The following is a 24,169-nucleotide window of genomic DNA, read 5'->3' on the forward strand; positions in this document are numbered from 1 at the left end:
TCTTGATCCTTTGCAAAGTAGCTTTCTCCCCCCGCCCCCACCCCCATCTTTATGCATTATTTTTGTTAAGGCTATCAGTGACAAGCACAAAATGAAATCCAGTGATGTCTTCCTAACCCTTAACTTCCACGACTCGCGCTCTTGGTTTTTCTCCAACCTCATGGGACCTCCTTCTCAGTTTTCTTCAATAGATTCTCCACCTCTTCTTGGTTTCTGGAGATGGAGTGCCTGAACCTTGATTCTGAAATCTTGTTTCTATATTTACTCAGTCCTTAGAAGATCTCAAAAGTGCCATGGATTTAAATAGCTTCTGTATGTTGCTGATTCCAAAATTTATGTCTCCACCTCTAATATTTCTCCATAAGCATCTCAGATTTACAGGGATAGAACAAAGTCTTACTTCTCCACTTTCTCCAAACTACCCCTCCCTAGTCTCACTAGTTTGTTCAACAGTAATACCATCTTCTCACAGTTGGGCTAAAACCTTGGGATCATCCTTAAACTTTCTTTCTTACATGCCACATTCAATCCATTAGCAAATCCTATTGACTTTGCCTTAAAAACAGAACAAAGACTGAGATTCATAACACTTTCTATTTCCTTTACCATCACAATCCTCAAGCAAACTGCCATCCTTTGAAGAACTATCACAGCATTCTCTCTTCCCTGTTTCCATTCTTGCATACCAAAAACTTTTTCTCCACTTCAAAGCCAGAGTGATCTTCTAATTGGATAAGTCAGTTGTATAATTCTAATGCTCAAATGTCTATGTTGGCTTCTCAGTACAATTAGAATAAACTCCAAAGTTGTTACCGTGCCCCACAGGGTGTGTTTTCTGGTTTTCTGGACCATGCTCTTCACCTGTCCCCATGTCAGCATTGCTCACACACTCGTTTTTTTTCAGGTCTCTTATCAAATGACTTCCAATGCACAATATCTCAATTAGTACCATTTATTTGCCCCCCCTTATATTCTTAAGCTGATTTATTTTTCTTCCTAATCCTTAACACTTCTATTTTACACACTTACTTGCTTATTTATTTATTGTTTCTTCTCTTCTACCCTGACCAGTCCCTCATCCCTCACCACCCCTGGAAGGTAGTGAAAGCAAGAACTTCATCACTTTGCTCACAGTTCTGACCTTAGCACCTATAATTGTGCCTGACACACAAAATGAATAGATTGAATCAGTGACTATTATCACTAACGCTTAGTCTAATTTTAATAACAGCCTTATGATGTAAGCATTGGAAAATTATTAATAGGCTGAGGTTTATATTTTTATTCTACAGTCTGCTTCACAGAAGTTTTCTTTCAATAAATTCAAAGGCTGGTGAGAGATTAGTATATGTTTTTGACAAGGGTAATGTTTAATGTAACCTTATTAATGATATTATAAAAGACATTAATGAAACCATGATCTCTAAAACATAAATGACATTATAAGTGTATAATGTCATTAAAAATAAATATAAATGACACTAATGAAACAATGATCTCTAAAACCCTCTTTTACCCTGGAAGAGATCCTAAATTGAAAAGCTAAGACTTATTAAGATAAAGAACAAAATACAAATTTGTTTTCCAAATATATTATGGAAAATATGTACATTATTAGGTGTATTGATAGTCTAATATAAATAAAAATGTTTTTTAAAATGTCATACTTACTTAAAAATCAGCATGATAGTTGGGGTGCTTCCCAATGAAGAGAAAAAATAATTCACGACTTGTACCAGTAAATAGATATAAAATTTTTTTGTACATTGACTGTCTCTTGGGCATTCACCCAAAGTCACTGAATTATTTTTGTTCTGAACACCAGTTACTTCCACACAACTACAGTTATAAAACACCTAAAAAATAGTTTTTGAAATATTGCAGAATATATTTAGAAGATATGGCTGGCTATAAATACATTTCATTATATTTAAAGAAGTCTCATCCATTCAAGCTAAATTATTTACAATGCGTAAAGAAAGTATTCTGAAAATACAGTTGTTTAATAGTTAAAAGGCAAAAAGTTCCTGGATTCCTCTCTAAACAACAACAACAAAAAATTCAATTCACTATTAACATTTAATTTATACCTAAATTAAAAATTAGGAAAAGATAGAAAAAAATTAATGTTTGAAACACTGTATATAATTTCTCATTAATATATGTTTTTTTTTAATAAATTTTTCTCCCTCTCATTTGTACTTTCTATAAAACACCTAGGTACTGTTTTTGTTTTTGTTTTTTTTTTAAAGATTTTATTTATTTATTTGACAGACAGAGATCACAAGTAGGCAGAGAAGCAGACAGAGAGAGAGAGAGAGAGAGAGGGAAGCAGGCTCCCTGCGGAGCAGAGAGCCCGATGCGGGACTCGATCCCAGGACCCTGAGATCATGACCTGAGCCGAAGGCAGCGGCTTAACCCACTGAGCCACCCAGGCGCCCCACTAGGTACTGTTTTTAACAATGCTACTAAGTGTCAGGAGCAGGAAGAGAAGGGAAGGGAAGGATTACTAAAAGAATCCAGAAAAGAAAGTTTTGTGGGGGGCAAAACCTGGCACTAGAGCTACCCATTAGAATGGGTCAGAGTCTAGGGGAATAGGAGCTAGGCAGAGGTACTAGAATCCTACTTAGGTCCATAAAAACAACATCCAAGAGCATAGTGACAGATTATAGGATATATGATGTTATTACCAGAGAGGTACAACACAACAGAATACCCTAATGGGCAGATCACAGAAAGGGAAAACTTAGGAACAAATGATTTTAGAGATTTAATTTGTCAGGCAGTTTATTTAGATAGGTGGTAGTTTTAATAAATTCTGTTTGAGTCTAGGCTAACCTAAGGTTTTCTTTTTTCTTTTAAAGATTTTATTTATTTATTTGACAGAGAGAGAGACAGCAAGAGAGAGAACACAAGCAGGGGGAAGTGGGAGAGGGAGAAGCAGGCTTCAGCTGAACAAGGAGCCCAATGTGGGACTAGATCCCAGGACACCAGCATCATAATCTGAGGTGAAGGCAGAGGCTTAACAACTGAGCCACCCAGGCACCCTAGGCTAAACTAAGGTTTAAGGGAAGCTTAAACCTATCAGTATTTTATTTACTGAAGGAAGAATTGGAGAAGTATTTGAACCCATACTCAGCTGATAATCAAGCTTTACTTTTTCACTAGGAAAAATATGGACAAATCCTTTATGTATCAAGCCTGCTGACCAATAAAACCAAGGACAGGGGCGCCTGGGTGGCTCAGTGGGTTAAACCTCTGCCTTTGGCTCAGGTCACGGTCTCAGGGTCATGGGTTCAGGGTCATGGACTCAGGGTCCTGGAATCAAGCCCAGTATGGGGCTCTCTGCCCAGCAGGGAGCCTGCTTCCGCCTCTCTCTTTGCCTGCCTCTCTGCCTACTTGTGATCTCTCTCTGTCAAATAAATAAACTGTTTTTAAAAAAAATAAAAAATAAAATAAAACCTAGGACATAATTTTGAGCAATTAAGAAGGGTTGATTTATTACTAGGGATTTGGTAAAAGAACTCCACAGTTATCCTCAAATTGGATAGTCATTGCTGGTATTAAGAAAAATGTCTCCATAGTACACAGAGCTTTCTTTAGGATTCTAATATTATGCCTCCTCCAGAGCCACCCAAGGGCCCCAAGATAAGAGTTTTTAAGTGCGGTCCTTTGGTCACATTTGTGCAAATTCATGGCCTGGCTTCAAAGAATCCAGGTGCTTTATTCTTCAAAGTTCTCAGTGCCTGGGGCACCTGGGTGGCTCAGTGGGTTAAAGCCTCTGCCTTCAGCTCAGGTCATGATCCCACAGTCCTGGGATCGAGCCCCACATCGGGCTCTCCGCTCAACAGGAAGCCTGCTTCCTCCTCTCTCTCTGCCTGCCTCTCTGCCCACTTGTGATCTCTGTCTGTCAAATGAATAAATAAAATCTTAAAAAAAAAAAAAGTTCTCAGTGTCCTTCAACAATACAATTAGTAGCATTATGGACAAGAAAAAGATAGAAAATGTTTGAAAATCAAAGACAGAACTGTGTGGTAGAGAGCAATGATCATAGCTGATTATACTAATATTGGTGATAAGAAAATGGCCCAGGATATGGCTCCTCAATTTTGTGAGATACTCAGTAGATTGGAAATGGAATAGAGAACACGATACCCGATCCCCAATTACTGGAAATAAACTCAGGGAATTAGGAAGAGCCCATAGTTTGCATGAAAGGGAATATTTTGAGTGAAGAAGGAAATGGCATTTCTGTTGAAAATGTTAGGAATAGGTAGGCAAAAGCCCAAATTATCTAGGATAGAAGTGCCACCCTTGGGGAAATCAAAATTCGAAGCCAAGAATTGGACAAAGTGAGCATGAAGTCTTGATTAATTTTTTGGAAAGTGAAAGTGTAGTGAGCCTAAAGATAAACTTGTCAGAACTACATGCAGAATTGCATATAGATTATTGTCCTGGAAAGGAAGGGAGTACTGACAAGTGGTTGGATCAGAACTTTCCCCTAATTTCCGAAGGATAAAGTACCTCTAATTTAATCTAATTAGTAAAATGAGGTGCTTCCTACGTGTCCTAAATGCATTTAAATTCCAGAAGGTCATGTTCTCATAAACTCAAGGAGGGAAAGTGGGAATAATCTCAAATGAGATTTAAGCAACAGGAAAACCTATCTGTATTTCGAGCAGGATTTTACATGAGGCTTTCATTTACACAACAGCACAGCCATCACAATGACAGACAATATTAGGAGTCTTTGTCTATTCTCTTTTTACTAGAGACCTTACTTATAGATTTGATAAGTAATTGTTAAATCAAATCTACGATGTTGATCAAGGAGAGAAGAGAGAGTAATAACAAATACTCACCATAGCATTTTTATTGCCATTTGAAGATTTGCATCCTGCTAGACAAGGTGACAGGTAAGTTATTCCATTGTCTCCACAGACTGGTTCCCAGTGACTTTCATCACAATTGCAGTCTGAGTTGCAATAAGAAAGTGGTACATTTATATGAGATGCCACTGGATTATTTCTGGAAATATAAGGTAGACACATATCAAAAAGAGAGAGAGAGAAAGAAGAAGGAGGGAAGAGAGGAGAAGAGAGAAAGGGAAAGATAGGAAAGGAAAGCCAAGAGAAAGGAGGAAAAGGAGAAGGCCATTAGGAAAGAGAGAGAGGAAGAGGGAGGAAGGAGGGAAGGTGAGAAATAAGGAAAACAATTGGACTTTAATGAGACAGTGAAATTTGATGAGTGATGATGTCAAAATGGCATTTTTATATACTATTTGTTAACTTAACACCTCCTATCTTACCCAGACATAAAGAGGTTCCATAAAATTTATATGAGAGGTCTTTGTGATTTTACTGAGAAATTACTCATTAAACAAGTCACTTCACTTTTCTGAGACTCAGTTTTCTCTTCAATAAGGTGATAGACTAAAGTTCTTCCCAGCTTACTGTAAAGTCTCATGAATCTGTGTTATTTAGTTCAAATTTTAAAATCTATATTTCAACTACATAAGAATTTCAGAACCCCTAAGGATAATTTTTTTTAAAAATCAAGAATAATAAAATTAGTTAAGAAAGACTAGAAAAACTCTATACACTTTTTAAATGAAATGACAACATACTTTATAATGATTATCTGTAAAACACAGTTATATTTGTAAAATATAATCTTATAATATGGCTAAAGTTAAAAAAATGAATTATTTGTATAATTAATTTTCTGATTATAGATTAAAATTCATAAAAATTCATAAAAACCTTGATAATAATTGAGAATTGATAAATTATCTTTGAATAAGGAAGTAATTTACATGAAGAAGGAGATTCAGAAACTCATAAAGTCTATTACCAATAATTTTACTAAAATGCATCTAATACCTAATTTTGTTTGGGAACATACAACTGGGAGATGTTAAACATAATGATTAATGACCAAATCCAGACATTGCCATGAGATATTCCTGAGCTCATATTAGTTCTGCCACTTCAGAGTGTTGTGACTACTCTTCCTAAAATCAGCTTTGCCATTTGTTAGTCATAGATAATAACATGAACCACATAGGGATATTGGGGGAAAAATTCATATGGCAGTTCTCAAACCTTTTGTTCTCAGTAGCCCTTCATACTCCTAAAAGTATTGGGAACCTCAAAGGTTTTTTGTCCAAGTGGGTTATACATATTGACACTGATAGCTATATAATCAGAAATTAATTCTAAAAAATTTTAATACAGGAGGTGTCTAGGTGGTGCACTCATTTAAGTGTCCAACTCTTGATTTCGTCTCAGGTCATGATCTCAGGGTTGAGAGATTGAGCCCCGTGTTGGGCTCTGAGCTCAGAGGGAGTCTGCTTGAGATTTTCTCTCTCTCTCTGCCCCTCCCTACCCCGGTCATGCTCTCTCTCTCTCTCAAAAAAAAAAAAAAATTCTTTTGATACATGAGAATACGGGGTGCCTGGGTGGCTCAGTGGGTTAAAGTCTCTGCCTTCAGCTCAGGTCATGATCCCAGGGTCCTAGGATCAAGCCTCACATCAGGCTCTCTGCTCAGCAGGGAGCCTGCTCCCCCCGCCCTGCCTGCCTCTACCTACTTGTGATCTGTCTGTCAAATAAATAAAATCTTTAAAAAAAAATAGATGATAATACACAAGCACACATCATTAGCCACCAGATTGATGTTATCATCACATTATTGTAGCCTTAGAAAATATCACTATACACTCATGAGGAAAAAAGAATGAAAAAGGCAAATATCATCCTGGTATTATTATAAAAATAGATTAGATTAGATTATTATTAAAAATAAAATTAGAATGTGCTTCAGTAAGGTCTCAGAAACCCCTCACATTCTGAGAACCTCTGTACTAATTCATACTTCAAAAACTTACTCCTGTTACTAGCACTTCATAAATGCTAAATACATCAATTCTGTAATTTGCTATCATTAAACTATGAGTTTCATGAAGGCAGTGATCTTATTATAAATCTTTTTGACCCTCAAGGAGGCACTTGGTAAAATTTTATAGAATGGAGAGAATCCCATACAACTCTAGCTGCTTTCTTTTGAAGAGATGGCCCGGTTACTAGACTTGTTTTTAGGTAACTGGCTTTAAAGCCACTCTAAAGCATGTCTGACAACTTGGGAGCCCTTGAAACTACTGATGTGATGCAGCATCAGTTTGGAGTCATTGTATAACTTCAAATAAGTCAGTTCCCCTGGTTCTCAACTAATAAATGAAGAAGATGTAAGAGTTTTGGGCTTCATGATCTTTAAGGTTCTTTTACCTCAAAAGTTCAATGTTCTAAAGTACTGTGTATTCACTAGAGTGGATAATGGTGGATTTGAAGGAAGCTGAGAGATAATTCAAGACTAGTTTGACAGGTCTCCAAGAATAGGATGGTGTTAAGGTAAAGAAATGTGAGGAAAATTGACAAATTCAAACTGACATCTTATAAGATCCAGAGTATAAATGCTCAGAGCCAATAATAAGCAGCAATCATAGTTACTCAACTGTTATCCAAAGATCTTTCCTTATTGCCTGAATGTGAACCTTCCTAAGCTTAAATTATTGGTTATATTCAAGAGGCGATTAAAAAATCTATACCAGAATCCTGCCCCTAATATGGGGCAGAACTATAGTACTAGGAATACTTCAAAAATATGATAATAACATAAAGTAAATGTTTTATATGGCCTGACATACAATTATGTATAGGATATTTGTTGACTCTACTGCTAATAACAATATTACCAGAATAAATAGTATTAGCTTGCAGGAAAGGAGAATTCAGTACAATATAAGGAAGTGCTTTCTTATAAAGGTAGTTGTTAACCATTAAAATTAATGGTAGATAAAAATTGCTCAGTCACTTTTGGGAAATGTTATTTATATTCCTCTTATGACGCATCCAAAATTGTAGTAGTTAAGACTTAAAGTTTTGTAGTCTAAACTCCCCAATTTAACTCAGAATCTTAACACTGTTAGTTAGGTAATCTGTGTTCTCTCTAAGCTCTGCTCTCCCTACCTATGAAATGGCGGTAAAAGTACCTATCTTCATTATAGCACCCCATAAAGAATAACTATCATTATTACAACTTTTGTAGGTTTTCTTCTAGGAATAAAAGAATTTTTTTGAGATCTTAGGAAGTGGACATTTTAAGATTTTGTAAATTGAAATTTCTCTCAAAAGAAAGTTTAGCTAAGATTGCTATCTGCCCTCTTTTCCTTATAATCTTTCACATTGGATAGTTTATACATTTTGCAACTAATATATTGATATATACAAACCCATCATAGGTCAAAGTTAGGCCAGCAACTGATCTGTTTTCACAAATTAATGCAAAATTTAATAGTTGAAATGTGAAAGCCAATACACTGGTACAGAATGAAAATTTGGCAATTCCAAGCAAGGTAAGTTTGAATTTTTTAATAATATATCCTCCTATAAATATTCCAGTTGCAACAGTTGGTAAGGTTATGGTTCCTAGAAGTAAAGAAAGAGAAAAAGATTGTGATTATATAAATATGGTTATTCTGAAATATCTTTATAAAGAAAACACAGAGTGCATCAACCAAATTCATCCCATCTTATTCCGTAAGTAGAAAGTCGATAGCACTGGATGGAGGTAAGAGACCAGTGTACTACATGGGAGAAAGAGAAATAATTTCTTGATGCCAATGCTGAGAATCTGGGTTCCCCAATAGCAAAAGTGACTAGGATATTTGAATGTATTAATCGATGGTTTTTATGAGGAACTTTTTTTTTTTTTTTTGGAAAACAGCAACAAAATTATCATCTTCCTGCCTGTAAGTCTTGCATCCTACCATCTAAAATCCTTTACACGCTGAACACTATATCAAAACTAGTGATGTACTATATGTTGGGTAATTGAACATAGTAAAAAAGTAAAAAAAATAAAAAATAAAACCCTTTACATCTCCTCAAAATGAAGAGTTCCAATTCCTTAAAAACTCATTCCAAATTTGCCCATCACTTTAAAGTTAACTACTAGAATTAATACCTCTTCTGTATCCAAACATACCTATGCCATGTGATGATCAGCAGGACTAAATATGGTATTAAAAATGATTGATCTATGGTATAATTTTTCCATGTCACTGTTCTACAAGAGCTATTAAGGGCGGAGATCCCTCTAACGGCAACAACAAATTCAGGCTGGGAACATGACCTGGGAGTCAAACTTAACTCTCACAGTTTAAATTTTTATCATAAGCTCAATAAAAGTATCCAACAAAATTATTATTTTCTTGCTTACTAATGACCTACTCACATACCACTTGACAAATTCAGTTCAATTTATCAAATATTTATTGAGTTTCTACAATGTGTTGAGTACTGTACAGGGTAACGTACTGCTCTCCCAAGAATCTCATATTATACTGGGGATGAGAAAAGAATGATATAACAAAACCTTTTCTTATATGTCATTGAAAATAGATATTATAACAAAATAACTCCTAAAATATGATACTTATTTGAATTATGTAGACATCAATGATGTGTTTAAGTTGATTTTTCTTTTGTCCAATTTTTTTGTATGTAGCTGAGTCCTATTCAAAGTGCATGAATTATGAAATTATAATGATTAAATTACAAAAGGAATTGTCTCAGGATTTCAACCTTATAAAATCAGTTATGCAGATGCTATAGCTAAATGTTCCACTCACACACAACTTTCTTTTAGGAATTCATCTTCTCAAAAATAACATGAGAGGCAGCCTCAAATGCAGAGAAATGATGATGTTATGAGATCAACAGATTTGATAAAACTTGCAATAGAATAATTAGAAATTATGTTTGCTAAAATATAAAATTACCTTCACAAAGAAATGTCACTTGAAGCTCAATTACTTGGTAGTATTTAGCTTATCAAGTGAATATAAATAATGTGTCTTACCAAGCAAAATGTTAGCCTCAGATGCTGACTGACCATACTGTTGCTCTATATATTTGAAGACATAAGTAATAGCACCAATATGGCTACTGGCTAGCAGTAATGACAAAAACTGTACTATAACATACAGGGGGTTGGTAAGGATGCTTTTCAAGGACTGGAAAAAACCTATAAAAATACAAAAATAAGATATTACAATACAGCTTAAATATAGATTAATATATTAATTTTATAAATGTAATAAAAGTTATAAAAGATTGAAAATTACCTAAACATGTGACATAGAAAGTCAGAGTACCCTATATTCCTGTCAACCATTTTTTATATTTTCCTTCATTTTCCCATATGTACATTAATATCTACTCAGTTTATTTTACCCCAAAATGAAATCATGCATACATGCTGTTTTACAACTTGCTCAGTTCACTTCATATTTATTCTTAGCACTCCACCATACAACAGCATATTTCATTAATTCATTTATTCCTTCATTTAACAAATATTTGGTTTTCAACTGGGTCCCAGGCAATATGCTAGATGCTCAAGAAACCAAGGTGAATAGACATACAATGTCTCTTATTTGTTAGCACTTAATATTGTTATGTTAATAATAAAATTATTAAGTAAAAATTTACCTTAAAGACAGCATAATTCAAAGTTCACAAAAATGAGAAGACTAAAGTTAAAAAAATTATAAAGTTCAATTTAGTACCAGGACTCAGATCTGACTCCTAGTAGAGAGCTTTTCTACTATAAAATACTGTATCAGTAAATCTGGTAGTATTATAAATCACTTTTCTTATGGTACAAGGAGAGGAAGAGAATAATAATGTTGCATTTCAGGTGACATTATGACAATAATAGTATAGCAACTTGTGCCTACAAACAGGTTTGTAAGAAATTGTAATTTCTGTTTGTGGTAAGAATTTTGTGACCTGGATCTGTAATCAGGTTAGCCAACTGTAATAGAAGTTAAAAGTTGGAGGAATTTTTTTAGAAAAAATAGTAGTATCAGAGTCTAGCAAGACAGAACCAGATATAGTTATTTAGAGAGGGATGATATGGACTTTGAAATACCTCTCTCTATAGATCTCTAAAGGTTTCCATCAGATATTGTCAGAACTAAGCTTTCTATCCAATGGCAACTAAGAAATAGTTTCATCTACTTTCACTGAAATTAATAATTCCAAATTGATTATAAATGTGAAATACTTACCAGTAATATTTTCACTAACATTCTGCCTATGATTGATCACGTTAGCCATTTGAGTCCTTTCTTCATTTGTTTTGAGCAAATCCAAAGATGTTTCTTTCTGTGATTTATCCAGATTTTTGGGCAGGAAGAAGAACGGTATAGAAGACATAATAGATAATGTTCCAGCCACAAGGAAACCAAGCCACCAAGCACCAACCCAACGAGAGTCCTTAGGAGTTATTCTGATATTGCCTAGAATAAAGAATTAGAAGCAGCCAGTCAAAAAATCATTTTGCAATGCAATAAATTCTGAGCAATAATGATTGTTGTCCTTCATATATGAAAAAAGTAAACTATATTACATCAATTCAGAGATGCTATTTTTTTTTAATTTTGCTCACACTTCATATACAAATAGTCAGCAAAGGGCTATTGAAAAAGTGAATCCAATATTTGGAAGAATGGTGTCCTGTACTTGAAGAACGTTATTATGTTACCTTGTTCTGATTATACTTACTGAGATCTACATATCCAATATCCACGTACATTTTAGCAAACAGAGATCCCTGTATAAAGCCAATAATTGGACCAACCATTGATAGTGCATGCAAGGTACCTGAAAATATTATAAAACAATTTTATCAGATGCCAAGAACACATGGTTCTTTTTCAATATGTTTTTGAAAGTAACATTATACATGCCTAAAAATATTTTTTTAGTAAGTAAAAGAATGAAGTTAGGAACACTATTATTTCAAGGGTAGACTCAGGGAAAGTAGTCATAAAGTCTAGTATTTTCTGTACATTACCTAAATAAAAAGAAGAATGTCCTTCTTCAGCAAAATCATCAATGTAAGAAATCCCCAAGGGTGCTATGGGGGTTTCCCCAATTCCACGGAGCATATTACCCAGGAGTACATATATCCATATATATGACCCAGATTCCTTTTCACAACCTATGTAGACGAGATAGTGTTTTATTTTAAATATTAATTTTAGCACTCCTATTAGTAACTCAACTTCTTTAATGCCTTAATTATTTCATTTAAGATTTTTTGTTTTCTAATTGTAAGAATGATTCATATTCATGTTATAAAATTTGAAAATATAGAAAAGCAAAAAGTAAACAAGTAAAAATAAAATCTATAACCCCACCAAACACAGAGAGTAGTTCCTTGTGTTTGTTACATCCTCCACATTTTTAGTTCACATATAAATATGCATAATATTTATGTACATTATATACTTAAAAGTCCAACTCATATTATAATGTACTTTTTTTAAACTTAACACCATATTATGTCAATTTTCCCATGTTTGAAGACTTCTTTTATACCAGAATTTTAATGACTGTATGGTGGTATGCTGAATAAAAGTTTTGTAATTTATTTAATCAATCCCTTACTTTTTACGCATGAAATATTTTTCTTAAGATCTTATTTATTATTTGAGAGAAAGAGAGCAAGCATGAGTGAGATGAGGGGCAGAGGGAGAAGCTGACTCCCTGCTGAGCAGGGACCTTGAGGAGGGGCTAGATTCTAGGGGCTCCAGGATCATGGCCTGAGCTAAAGGCAGAAGCTTAACTGACTGAACCATCCAGGCACCCCTCATGAAACATTTCTAAGTTTCCATTTTGTTAAACAGGAACACCATGGCTATAATTATAAATAAATCCTTATGTACATTCCTGATTATTTTCCTAAGTCAATAAAAGTAGAATTGCTGATTTAAGCATATTGCATATTTTTGTTCTTTATTATATTGAAAATTAACTTTCAAAGAGTTAGAAACTTATATACTCCCAGCAATGCATAAGATGTCTTTACCTCTATGTCATTCCTTTTTATTTTTGATAAAAATAGGTAGAAAATCTTTTTATATTTAATGTTTTTCTAATAGGTAGAAACATCTAAAGGTAAAAAAATTATAATCATAATTTGTATCTCAATAGGTAAAAAAATCTTTAATTGGTATAATAACTAGTGTTTTCATAAAATTATATTTTTTACATATTTATACCACTCCCCTAATTTAAATGCATATATTCTTTGGCAATTTCCTACTGAAATATTCTTCTTTTCTTATTACTTCTTAAAAGCTCTTTATATGTTAACATTGTTTTTTCTTATATACATAAGATGTAAATGTTTTTCCTATTTTTAATCACTTTTGCTTATAAATATCATAATCATTTTTACAGATATAATTAAGTTGACCAGTTTTCAAATATTTATTAGTGATACTATCAATTCTTACCTTTTTCTGCTACCTCAGGTGATGTTCTATTGAGTAACAAATTTTGATCAAATGAACAAGTTGATAAGCTTGATGTTAAATTTTCTGATGGATGAATGAGAGTTTCTTTAGAATACCTGTAACTGTAAAATATCACCAGATTTAAAATTTTGCTTATCTACTGAATAGTTACACTTTCCCAGACATACAGAGGAATTTTCTTACTTTAATTGCACAATTTTCTTCTCTAAATTATCAGAATCCTTTTTGTTAATTTCCCAGCCTGAATTTTAGGGGAAGTGATGGGTAAAAATGAAATGGGAATGCCCACTAAGACATATTATTCAATACTTCCCAGGAAAGGTGGATTATCATTCTAGGAGTGCTTATAATCTGTTCAAGATATGAAATACCTTGATTTCAGGTTTTGTTTAAAAAGCAAAAAACAAAACAAAAAACAACCCCACTAACTGTGTCTATCCATCCATTTGAATTATCTTCAAAAGTGGTCTCATTTCCTGATTAACTTTCTGTTAACACTTACTAAATTTTAGAACGGCGTTTTACAAGTCAATCTACAAACATACCAATTCATCTACATTTTTAAAAAGATTTTATTTATGTATTTTTTTGAGCGAGAGAGGGCACACAAGAGAGCACAATAGGGGTGGGGGAAGAAGGGGAGGGGCAGAGGGAGAGGGAGAAGTGGACTCCCCACTGAGCAAGTAGCCTGACTGGGGAGGGGGTGCTTAATCCCAGGCCCCTGGGATCATAACCTGAGCCAAAGGCAGATGCTTAACAGACTGAGCCTCCCAGGCACCCCTCATCTACATTTTTTAAAATCAATAACCTGTTTGGTCTTCTTTCATAGATATTCATGCCCTCCTCCTTCTCACATACACTCAACTTTCTGAGTCTACAAAACTCAGTTTTAAAAAATTTTTGTCCAGTTTGATGAGGAAGAACTTAATAACAACAGAGATGGAGCTGGAATAGGGACAAATGCTGATCCAAAGATGCTGAGGTGCCCTGTGACCCTCAAGGGCAACCTACTGCAGGCCAGGCATTATGCTCAGCTCCAGAGAACTAGAAATAAAATACACAGCTTTTGTACTCAGGGTATTTTTACTCTACAAAATAAACATATATAATAAAACATGTGGTAAGTTTAATATAACAAGTCCTGAGTTGTCACAAAGGCAAAGGGTATGATTAGCTTTCCTTGGAGGTAGGAGAGGTGGTGGATTATAGAATTCATGATGAGAATGACATGTGAAATAAATCTTAGCAATGGATAAGAGCAAAAAAAAATGGATAGGAGTTAATTAGGTAGACAAAGGAGGAAAATTATTCAAGGTTATAGAAACACCATGTGCAAAAATATAACATATTATGACACATTTGGAAAACCACAAACCTAGAGTGTGGTTCTCCACCACGGAGAGCACAGTTAGATGAAGCTAGAAAGACAGTGAAAACATATGTAAATGAGTTTAGATATTAATCCAGAGACAAGAGGCATTCAATATTTTCAACTGTGACCAACAGTAAGAAATACATTTTTCATCACAACCACAACATATGCACACATATGCACACACACTCACAAATATATGTGCAGTCAAAATAAAAGTTTTGCAGAACAATGTTTGTTCTCACATTGTATATTCTTCTATTTTATTCTATCCTCTACTCTCAAAAATTGTTGATTTTGATAATCTGAATTGATTTATTGGTCCACTCACGGTTTAGAATCTGACACTTGAAAAACACTGCTATAGGAAATTAGGAGTTTTAAGCAGGAGTAAAATAATTAGATTTGTGTTTTAAAAATGAATATTTTAGTATAGAATATGAGTTAGAATGGAGTTGAGATTATAGGCAAAGTAGTCAAGGCCAGAGATGTGGGAAGCTTCAAGAAAGTTAAGAATAGGGATGAAAGAAGGAAACAACTTTGACAGATAGGAGGTAGAATAAGCAATATTTGGTGACCACTTGCCATGTGTATTGAAATAATGAAAGAATCTAGAATGAGCCCCCTTGACTTTGGTTTCTGTTCCTTGTGGCTAAATGAGTCATTATTGAAAAAGTGAAAAATCAGCCAGTTTTGGCACAGTGATGAATTTGATTTTGAATATATAGATGGGAAATTCTTATCAGATGTTAGGCAGGAGACACCCATGAGGTGACTGATTATATAGACCTGAGTATAAGAAAAAGTCAATATATGTGATTGCTACATTTAATGCACATACTTCATACAAATAATCTAGAATGAAAAATGAAGAAGATTGAAGAGAGAGCTTAGGCGATACTGACATTATGGTGTCAGCAGCAGAATAAAACAATGGGCATGACAAAGCCACAAATATAGGAAATAAATCAAGGAACATAATACAATGAAAATAAAAAGAAGCAGTACCAGGAAGAAGAAAGTACTTATGAGGGTCAAATAAAGGGAGGTGAGGAGGGAATTACTATGGTAACCAAAAGACATGACTGTTGGCTTTGGCAATGAGTAAGTAATTAATATTTTTAGCAGAAACAGTTCATTGTCTCTCAATATCCATTCTTCTCTCCTTCCATTGTAATAGAAGTTTGGATTTTTAGCTAGGAGCATGGCAATCTGGAATAAAGTCTAGTTATTCCATTGTCTTGATATTTGAATGTGAGATATAAAAAAGTTCTGGTCAATGTGAAGTTAGAAGTACTTCTGAAACACTGAAAATACTTCTTAAGCACCAGCCAGCATGCACTGTTTCTTCTTGTTCTTCTTCCCTTCTCTTATCTTGTTGCGTGAAACAACATTGTCACAATTTGGAACATGAGGTTGAGGGCATGCAAGGCAGAGCAGTACAATAAAAAGAAGCAGGAACCCATCATGCCTGGTCTGGCTACAGTACTTTTTTATGTAGAAAATAAGCTTCTATCTTATTTAAGCCATCACCATTTTAGGTTTTCTGTCATTAGTATCTGACTCTAATCATAAATATACCATGACCTTAAGAACAATACTCTCAACAGAAATGATAGTGGGTTAGGTGATGAACTTTTATTGACTATAATTAAAATCTTATAGACAAAGACATGAAGTATATGTTATACCAAAAAGTCACAAAAATGCATTTATTTCCTCCAGGAAACTGTATATCTTCCTTCGTGCTATTCATATTTCAAAATCAACAAAAGTTATGGCTGATAAAGCAATAAGTTAGTTATAACATAGAAAATATATTTCATTTCTACACATGTTTAGTGGGTATTCTTCTCAGAAGATGATTGCTTAATCTATGAGTAAATGATAATTAATGACATAGAGCTGTTTAACACTTACTATCCCATAAAGAAATGTGGTAAAGCAGTCAAAATACTTCCAGTTCCCATAATGAAGCAACCGATTCCAATTATCTTTGGTCTGTGTAGTTTGGATCCAAAGTAACTCACAAATACAATCACAAGCAAATTTCCTAAAAAGAGAATTAAATTATTTTGGTATGATTTACTATCACAAACAATGCCAGTACAATTTTGTGTCCAAAAGAATGGAAAGCCCCAGAATGAATATGAATAGAGCACAAGACATGGTGCTTTTCCCCAAAGATCATGTAATTTAATTCAGAAGATGAAAGCACTTACATTAAACTACTCACTGTAAATTTATATGCTATTAAGAAGAAGAAGAATGAAATTTAGATAGGAAATAAAGCACCTGAATAACTTGGTCTTATTAATGAAGCAAAATTTTATTAAAGAATTGGGAGTTGACTGAATTGTTTTTGACTGGAAAACAAAAAAGCAGAAAATCCTCCTGACCTGAGAGAAAGGTGTTCATTCAAACATTTATTAATTCACTCCTACCATTCTTTAAATTCCTAGTAAGTACCTGCCATAGAGCTAGGCGCTAGAAATATAAAGAAGAGAATAAACCATAATATTTGTCCTCCAGAAACTTATATACCAGTGATAAAAATAAGTAGATGAACAGAGGTGCTACTGGACAACAGAAAGGAAAAGGTAGGGGTTACAATAAAGTTTCCTGGAGGAGAGGCCACTTGAGATGTAATGTAGACATAAGTTATTTAGATTAAAAAGGAGAAGAAGAGCATTCCAAGTCAAGAAGTAATGACCAACCAGACTCACCTGGAGCTACATGTATAATAACAAATAGACAACAACCAAGAATTACTGAACATTTGATGGAGGGAAAAAAAGCATGTAATAACAGCACCAAAATGAACTGGCAGATAAAGTAACCTGTGGAGAAACCATTAAATAAAGAAACTAAAAAGAGGAGAACCTGAAAAGAAGCTAGTGAGCCTCTCTAGAGGTAAAAGGGTAGGTTGCATCTATAATATAAGAACTGGCAGACAAGAAATAAGAGAGCAAAAAAGAATTTTTGTAAGTTAAAAATACTCTTAAACCATGTACATTTTGGGACTGGATAAGATGGAAGATGGTATCAGAGAAGACTGATGGAACGAACATAAGCAAAAAAGTAGGATTTTAGACAGAAAAAGTTAAAGGAACAAAATTGTGAGGAAATTTAATATTCATCTTATACAGGTTTCAGAAGAAAACACATAAGAAAGTGGGGGGGGGATTTCTGTTAGTTAAAGAAAGACCTAAGCCTTCAGATACAAACTTCTATATTTCTCCAGCATTAACTAATGTAAAATAAACAGAACTGATATATGTTGTTATAATTTCTGAAATTCAGGGATAAAGAGGAGGTGCGTGACAATGACATAGATAATGGTTTCTTATATGTAACACTGAATATTATAAACCAGGTTAATATTTTAAGTGTTCTGAGGAAAAAAGATTTAAAAAATTTAATTCTATAATCAGAAAAGTTATTACTTGAATATAATGGTAAAGTAAATACATTTTCCAACAAGCAAGGGCTTGGAAAATATGTTTTTACAATTCTTCCCATGCAAAAAATAACCACTTGAAGATACACTTCACAAAAACTAAAGATGAGATCTTAAGTTATAAGATTCAGTTAACAATGGTAAGCAAAGAAACTAGTAAAACCTAAAGCCATGCCCACATAATTGCTGTTAAATAGCACAAAGTTTAACAAAAATATTAAGAATCTGTTCCTCAATAAAAAGAGACACATACGGAATTAGAATTTAGAGCTAATTAGTAGTTCAAAACTAAAACTTTAGGTGATTTCATTAAATCTCAGAGGTGGAAGAATAAAGGATATGCAGGGAATAATAACCTCTTAGTCATAAAAAGACAGAGTTCATTATAAAAAAATTAATGTTGTCTTTCTTTATACAATTATTTTTAAAAATATTCAATAGCTAATCTGTCTTAAAATAAGTTAACAGCAAACTCATTTGTAATTAATACAACAGACATAATTTTGAGTCCCTTCAAATCACTGAAGAGTCTAAAAAGGGCCTAAGATGGCAGCTGTCATGAAGAAGGGGGCTGAGAAGATGTCAATGTTATTTTTGAAGATCAATAAAAGAAAAACAAATTTGCACTGAATACAGGCAGAGCTGAAGGAAGAAAGAAGTGAAAAAGAAACAACTCTAAAATTTAGAAGATGCTTATGAGGACGTCATGCTTGCAGATAATGACTGCTTAATGATACCTGACAAAATTGATGATGTTTTCATTAGTCATTCTCAAGAAGAAACATAGGAAATGTTAAAAGAAACAAAGAAAAATTTGTAAGAAGAAATTGATGTCGGAGAATCCAGAGTGAAATTAATTCAGGGGTGTTAGCAGACTCAGTTATATACAAAGTTTGGGAGCAACATAAACCTTGATGCTGATGAAAGTTAAACATTTTATAATACTTTTAAAAATTTGTTTAATAAACTTGAATATTATTTAAAAATTTAAAAAAATCTATGCAGGGGAGATGGCAAGGTAATGAGCTAACATTTCGTAAAATAAGAGAAAAATAATATCCAATAATTACATAAAACCTCACTGTTATTAGAAAAATCCAGATTAAAGACAACAAAGCAATATATTCAATGTTCTAAAAAACAAAACACTTTTCATCCCCAATTTTATACCCAGTTAAACAATACAAACCTAACAGAGGTTGCTTCAAAGCTGTCCCTCTTTCCTCAAATCATCAGAATCATAATCCTCTCTCCAACCTCTTTTTTTTTTTTTTTTTTTTTAACTAGGACATTTTGAGAGAGGGAAGGTACAGCCCTGCAAAGCATTAGTTTGCAAGCAATGAGTTGGTATAGATCAAGGTTTCTCAACCTCTGCATTATTGACATTCTGGGCCAGATAATTCTTTGTCATGGGTGTTATCCTATGCACTGTAGGATGTTTAGTGGCACCCCCAGCCTCCACTATTAGATGCCTATAACAATTTCTCTCCCCTCAGTTATGACCATCAAAAATAACATCAGATATCATCAAATTGTCCCTGGGGGGCAAATTTACTCCTGACTGAAAATCAGTGCTGTAGAGCTGTATGAACAGTTTTTACCTCTGTAGATCTTGTTGCTAATAATAAAAATATTAATAAAAATTACCGATTTCAAAGCTTCCATCAATTAAGCCAGCAACTGAAGATGATATGTCAAATCTCCTTTCTATTTGAGTGATGGAACTTTTCATAACGATTCCACCTAGTGCCTTACACATAAAGCTGAATGACAGGGCCACTAAAAACATCTAAAAAAAAGCAGAAAGAAAAGAGAAAATGATCAATAAAAAGACTATAATGCTTATATATGTACCGAATTAAAAATAACTTATCTTCTTTACTTAAAAAGATTATTTTTATCATTAAAATCATACTCAACTTTCCTCTATACCAATTGGTACTTCCTAGTCCTTTTAAGGTTATCATCACTATATGGATAAAGCATCATTTTCGAACTTAGTTACAACATGAGATAATTAGAGCAGGGCAGTCGAGGCTGTTATTTTTCATTTTACATTACTAATTGATTTTTGAGAAGCTAGATAATGACCTGAGATGGTGATGATGATAAGCTATTCTTTATCCCCTCCCATGATCGTATAGATTGTGCAAGGAGTGGCTAGACATTCTCAAAGATGGCATTTCCAGGAAGTCCGCTGGAAAATGGAACTTTTTAAAAAATTTATAAAACCTCACTATTGGGCACCTGGGTGGCTCAGTTGGTTGAGCGACTCAGATCATGATCCTAGAGTCCCAGGATCCAGTCCTGCACTGGGCTTCCTGCTTAGCACAGGGTCTGCTTCTCCCTCTGACCTTCCCCCTCTCATGCTCGCTTGTTCTCATTCTTTCTCTCTTTCAAATAAATAAATAAAATTTTTAAAAAATAAAAACAGAACAAAACCAAACAGAACAAAACCTATTACTGGAGATGTCCAAATAAAAATGAAAACAACAAAGTAGTATATTCAACATTCTAAAAAACAAAAACAAAAAACAAACAAACAAAAACTTTAACTTTAGTGGTTATAGATATTTTATTTTCAAACTCATTTTAACAAAATGTGTTGATTCATCTTTTTTAAAGACCACATTTATACCCATAAGTAAATTCCTTTTACTTCTAATATTAAAATATTATTCTGCTATGGACTGTATGTTTGTGTCCCCACCAAATTCATATGTTGAAACCCTAATCCCTAATGTGATGATATTTGGAAATAGATCCTTTGGGAATTAGGTCATAAAGGTAGAGCCCTCATGATAGGATTACTGTCCTTAAAAAGGCTTATTTCTCTCTCCCTGCTTTGTGAGGACACAAGAATATAACCATCTGGAAATGAGGAAGAACATTCTCACCAGAACTCAACTATGCTGGTGCCCAGATCTCAAGATTTCCAGTCCCGAGAAATAAATTTCTGTTTAAGCAACCTCATATGTGGTATTTTCTTATAGCAACCGAAACTGATTCAGACAGGTCTTCCTCATTACCTCCTGTACCACCAGTGGTAGCCACCATCATGTCTAACCTAGATCATCACATTAGCCTCTTATAGATCTTTCTCCTTCTCCTCTCACCCCTCCTACAGTCTCCTCTAACACAGTAACTACAAAAATTATTTCAAAATAAAAATTAGATTATGCCACTGCTCCCTGTTTTCCCATCTCACTCTTAGTAATATCTAGTCTTTCCAATAGCCTACAATGCTCTAAATGATCTGTCCTCCCCTGATTATCCCTTCCCTAAAAATATTCCATTTTACCTTTCTGATCTCATTTTCTGTTACTCTATTCTTGCTCATTGCTCTGCATCTACAAGAGCCTTCTTGTTTTATCTTGAGCATTCCAGGCTTATTATTTTGCCACAGGTTCTTTGTTCTTGCTTTTCTTCTTGCAGGGAAAGCTCTTCCCCATAGTTATCCCCCTATCACTCATTCCTTCACATCCTTGAGGATTTTCCTCAATGTAACTTTCAGAGTGAGGCTTTCCTTATCCATCCTATTTAAAATTATACCATATCCCCCTCACAATATTTTATTTATGTATGTAATATATATTGCCCTCACTATAACTTTCATCAGTGAAGGATTTTTTTTTTTTGTCTGTTTTGTTCACTGCTATATTCCCAGGACTTAGAATTTTTTTTAAGATTTTATTTATTTATTTATTTGATAGACAGAGAACACAAATAGGCAGTGAGGCAGGCAGAGAGAGAGGAGGAAGCAGGCTCCCCACTGAGCAGAGAGCCCAATGCGGGGCTCTATCCCAGGGCCCTGGGATCATGACCTGAGCTGAAGGCGGAGGCTTTAACCCACTGAGCCACCCAGGTGCCCCTATCCCTGGGCTTAGAACAGTGTCTGCTACAAAGATGCTGAAAAGTGTTTTAAACTGTTGTATAACTAGAACTTACTATGTGTCTTACATGAGGTGCTTGGAGGAGGAGATAAAAGGCCCAATACAGCTCTTCCATGGCTGGAAAACTGTGCGTACTTTCCTTCTTGTATATGGAACTTGCAATGAAGTTGAAAGAGCTCGAGAAAAGTTGTAAATATTACAACTTATTAGAAATAACTAAGAATTCTTATATAAAATATAGGAAGTCATGTAAGAATGAAACACCAAAGGTGGAAGGGTATCAAAGTCAGTTTTTTTAGGTTGGTAAAGGGAACAACAAGGCTCACAGGACAAAAAAATAAATTTGTCCAGAGAGATTAGAAAAAATTATCAATATTTTCTTCATGGAAAGCCAATTTTGACATATTATAATATCACTTATTATCTTTACATTATAGAACAGAAAGGAAAATTTTCCAGTTTTAGTCATTTCAAAAGAATCATGTTATTGACACCAGAAATTAAGAAATGGAGATAGGAGTGATGTCCACAAGATGACAAAATAGGAACACTCAATCTTCCTTACCCCATGGATATATAAGCTTAACAACAACAAACTGAACATCTCTGTGAGAAATCCACAAATTATTTGACATAATTCTGCATCCTACACAGTGTGAAGCCAACTGCACAAGTTCAGTAGGAAAATCTGTGACACTCTCAACTTTCTTGTCAGAGCCTTCCCCCAAAAAAGCATCACTGATGCGATTGGGACAAAACCCCCAACTCCCATATTCTGTATGGGGAGAAAAAGGAATAGAACTTATATCCAATGTTCTGGCTTGTAAGGAGGCAGCACGAGGGACCAGTTAGTATTCAAGTACTGACAAAAGTGAATGGCCAGATTTGAGAAGCTCAAAATAGACAATGAACAATGAACTAGAATCTGTAGTACCAAGGACAGACACTAGGTGGAGCACCAGTATTGTAATTTACTAAATCGGAGAGGGTGCAGTATCTTAGGCACTGGGCAGAACTCCTAAGCAGACACCAGCAAACTTCTCTAATAGCCCAAGAACAAACATCCAGAAAAAACTTGAGAGGTCTAGATAATCTCTAGCCTGGCTACATAGTTAATCTCATCCTGTACAAAGCCACCCAGTCTGAGAGAAATGGCTGATCCTTCAAATGCCAAATTTCCAACAACAAAATTAGTAAGACGTATAAAGAAACAGAAAAACATAACACATTCAAAGGAAGAAATTAAACCTCCAAAACTGACCCTAAAGAAACGGAGATACATGAATTGCCAGAAAAAGAATTCAAAATTATCATCATAAGGATATTCATCATAAGGATACCTCTAAATGAAATCAGAAAAACAATGCATAAACAAAGTGAGATTATTAATGATGCAATGGAAACTTGGAAGAAGAATCAAACAGAAATTCTGAAACTGAAGAAAACATTACCTGAATTGAAAACTTCACCAGAGGAGCTCAAAATTGAACTTGACCAGACAGAAAAAGAATCAACAAACTCAAAGACTGATCCAAGAGGGGGAAAAAAATGAATGAATAAAAATGAAGAATGTAAGGACCTATGTAACATCACCATCAAGCAGAACAGTATTTGCATTATGAGAATACCAGAAGAAGAAAGAGAAAGGGGCAGAAAAATTGTTCAAAGACTATAGCTCCAAATTTCCCAAATCTAAGTAAAGAAGTGTACGTACACATTTGATAAATTCAAAGAAGCAAGTCTAGGTTAAATGTAATGAGACTGACACCAAATATATCATAATTAAATTGTCAGAAGCCACAGACAAAAAGAAAATCTTGAAAGCAGTAGGAGAAAAGTGATTAATCACATACAAGGGAATTCCCATTAAACTATCATCAGATTTTTCAGCAAAAATCCTTGCAAACTAGAAAGGAATAAAGTATCCAAAGTACTAAAAGAAAAAGACTGCCAAGAAAGAATATTATATCTGTCAGAACTGTCCTTTTTTAAAAAAATTTTTTTTTCATTTATTTGACAGAGAGAGATCACAAGTAGGCAGAGAGGCAGGCAGAGAG

General features: G+C 34.2%; 1 protein-coding gene and 1 pseudogene across 3 annotated transcripts in view; one reads left to right on the plus strand and one right to left on the minus strand.

Moving 5' to 3' along the window:
- Nucleotides 1-24,169, minus strand: part of SLCO1B3 (solute carrier organic anion transporter family member 1B3) — a 68,941-nt gene that overhangs the window by 10,323 nt on the left and 34,449 nt on the right. For all 3 annotated transcript variants that reach the window (XM_047743052.1, XM_047743053.1, XM_047743054.1), the window contains 10 exons: nucleotides 19,867-20,008; nucleotides 16,680-16,812; nucleotides 13,367-13,488; nucleotides 11,920-12,066; nucleotides 11,628-11,726; nucleotides 11,132-11,362; nucleotides 9,919-10,083; nucleotides 8,288-8,483; nucleotides 4,863-5,028; nucleotides 1,672-1,856 (listed from right to left, as the gene is read on the minus strand). In XM_047743052.1, the coding sequence (XP_047599008.1) occupies nucleotides 1,672-1,856; nucleotides 4,863-5,028; nucleotides 8,288-8,483; nucleotides 9,919-10,083; nucleotides 11,132-11,362; nucleotides 11,628-11,726; nucleotides 11,920-12,066; nucleotides 13,367-13,488; nucleotides 16,680-16,812; nucleotides 19,867-20,008 (1,586 nt within the window). The remainder of the gene's footprint in view (nucleotides 1-1,671; nucleotides 1,857-4,862; nucleotides 5,029-8,287; nucleotides 8,484-9,918; nucleotides 10,084-11,131; nucleotides 11,363-11,627; nucleotides 11,727-11,919; nucleotides 12,067-13,366; nucleotides 13,489-16,679; nucleotides 16,813-19,866; nucleotides 20,009-24,169) is intronic.
- On the plus strand, nucleotides 18,766-19,150 carry LOC125107707 (prefoldin subunit 4-like; annotated as a pseudogene).

The sequence above is a fragment of the Lutra lutra genome, chromosome 8 (assembly GCF_902655055.1).
Source record: "Lutra lutra chromosome 8, mLutLut1.2, whole genome shotgun sequence".
Classification (NCBI taxonomy): domain Eukaryota; kingdom Metazoa; phylum Chordata; class Mammalia; order Carnivora; family Mustelidae; genus Lutra; species Lutra lutra.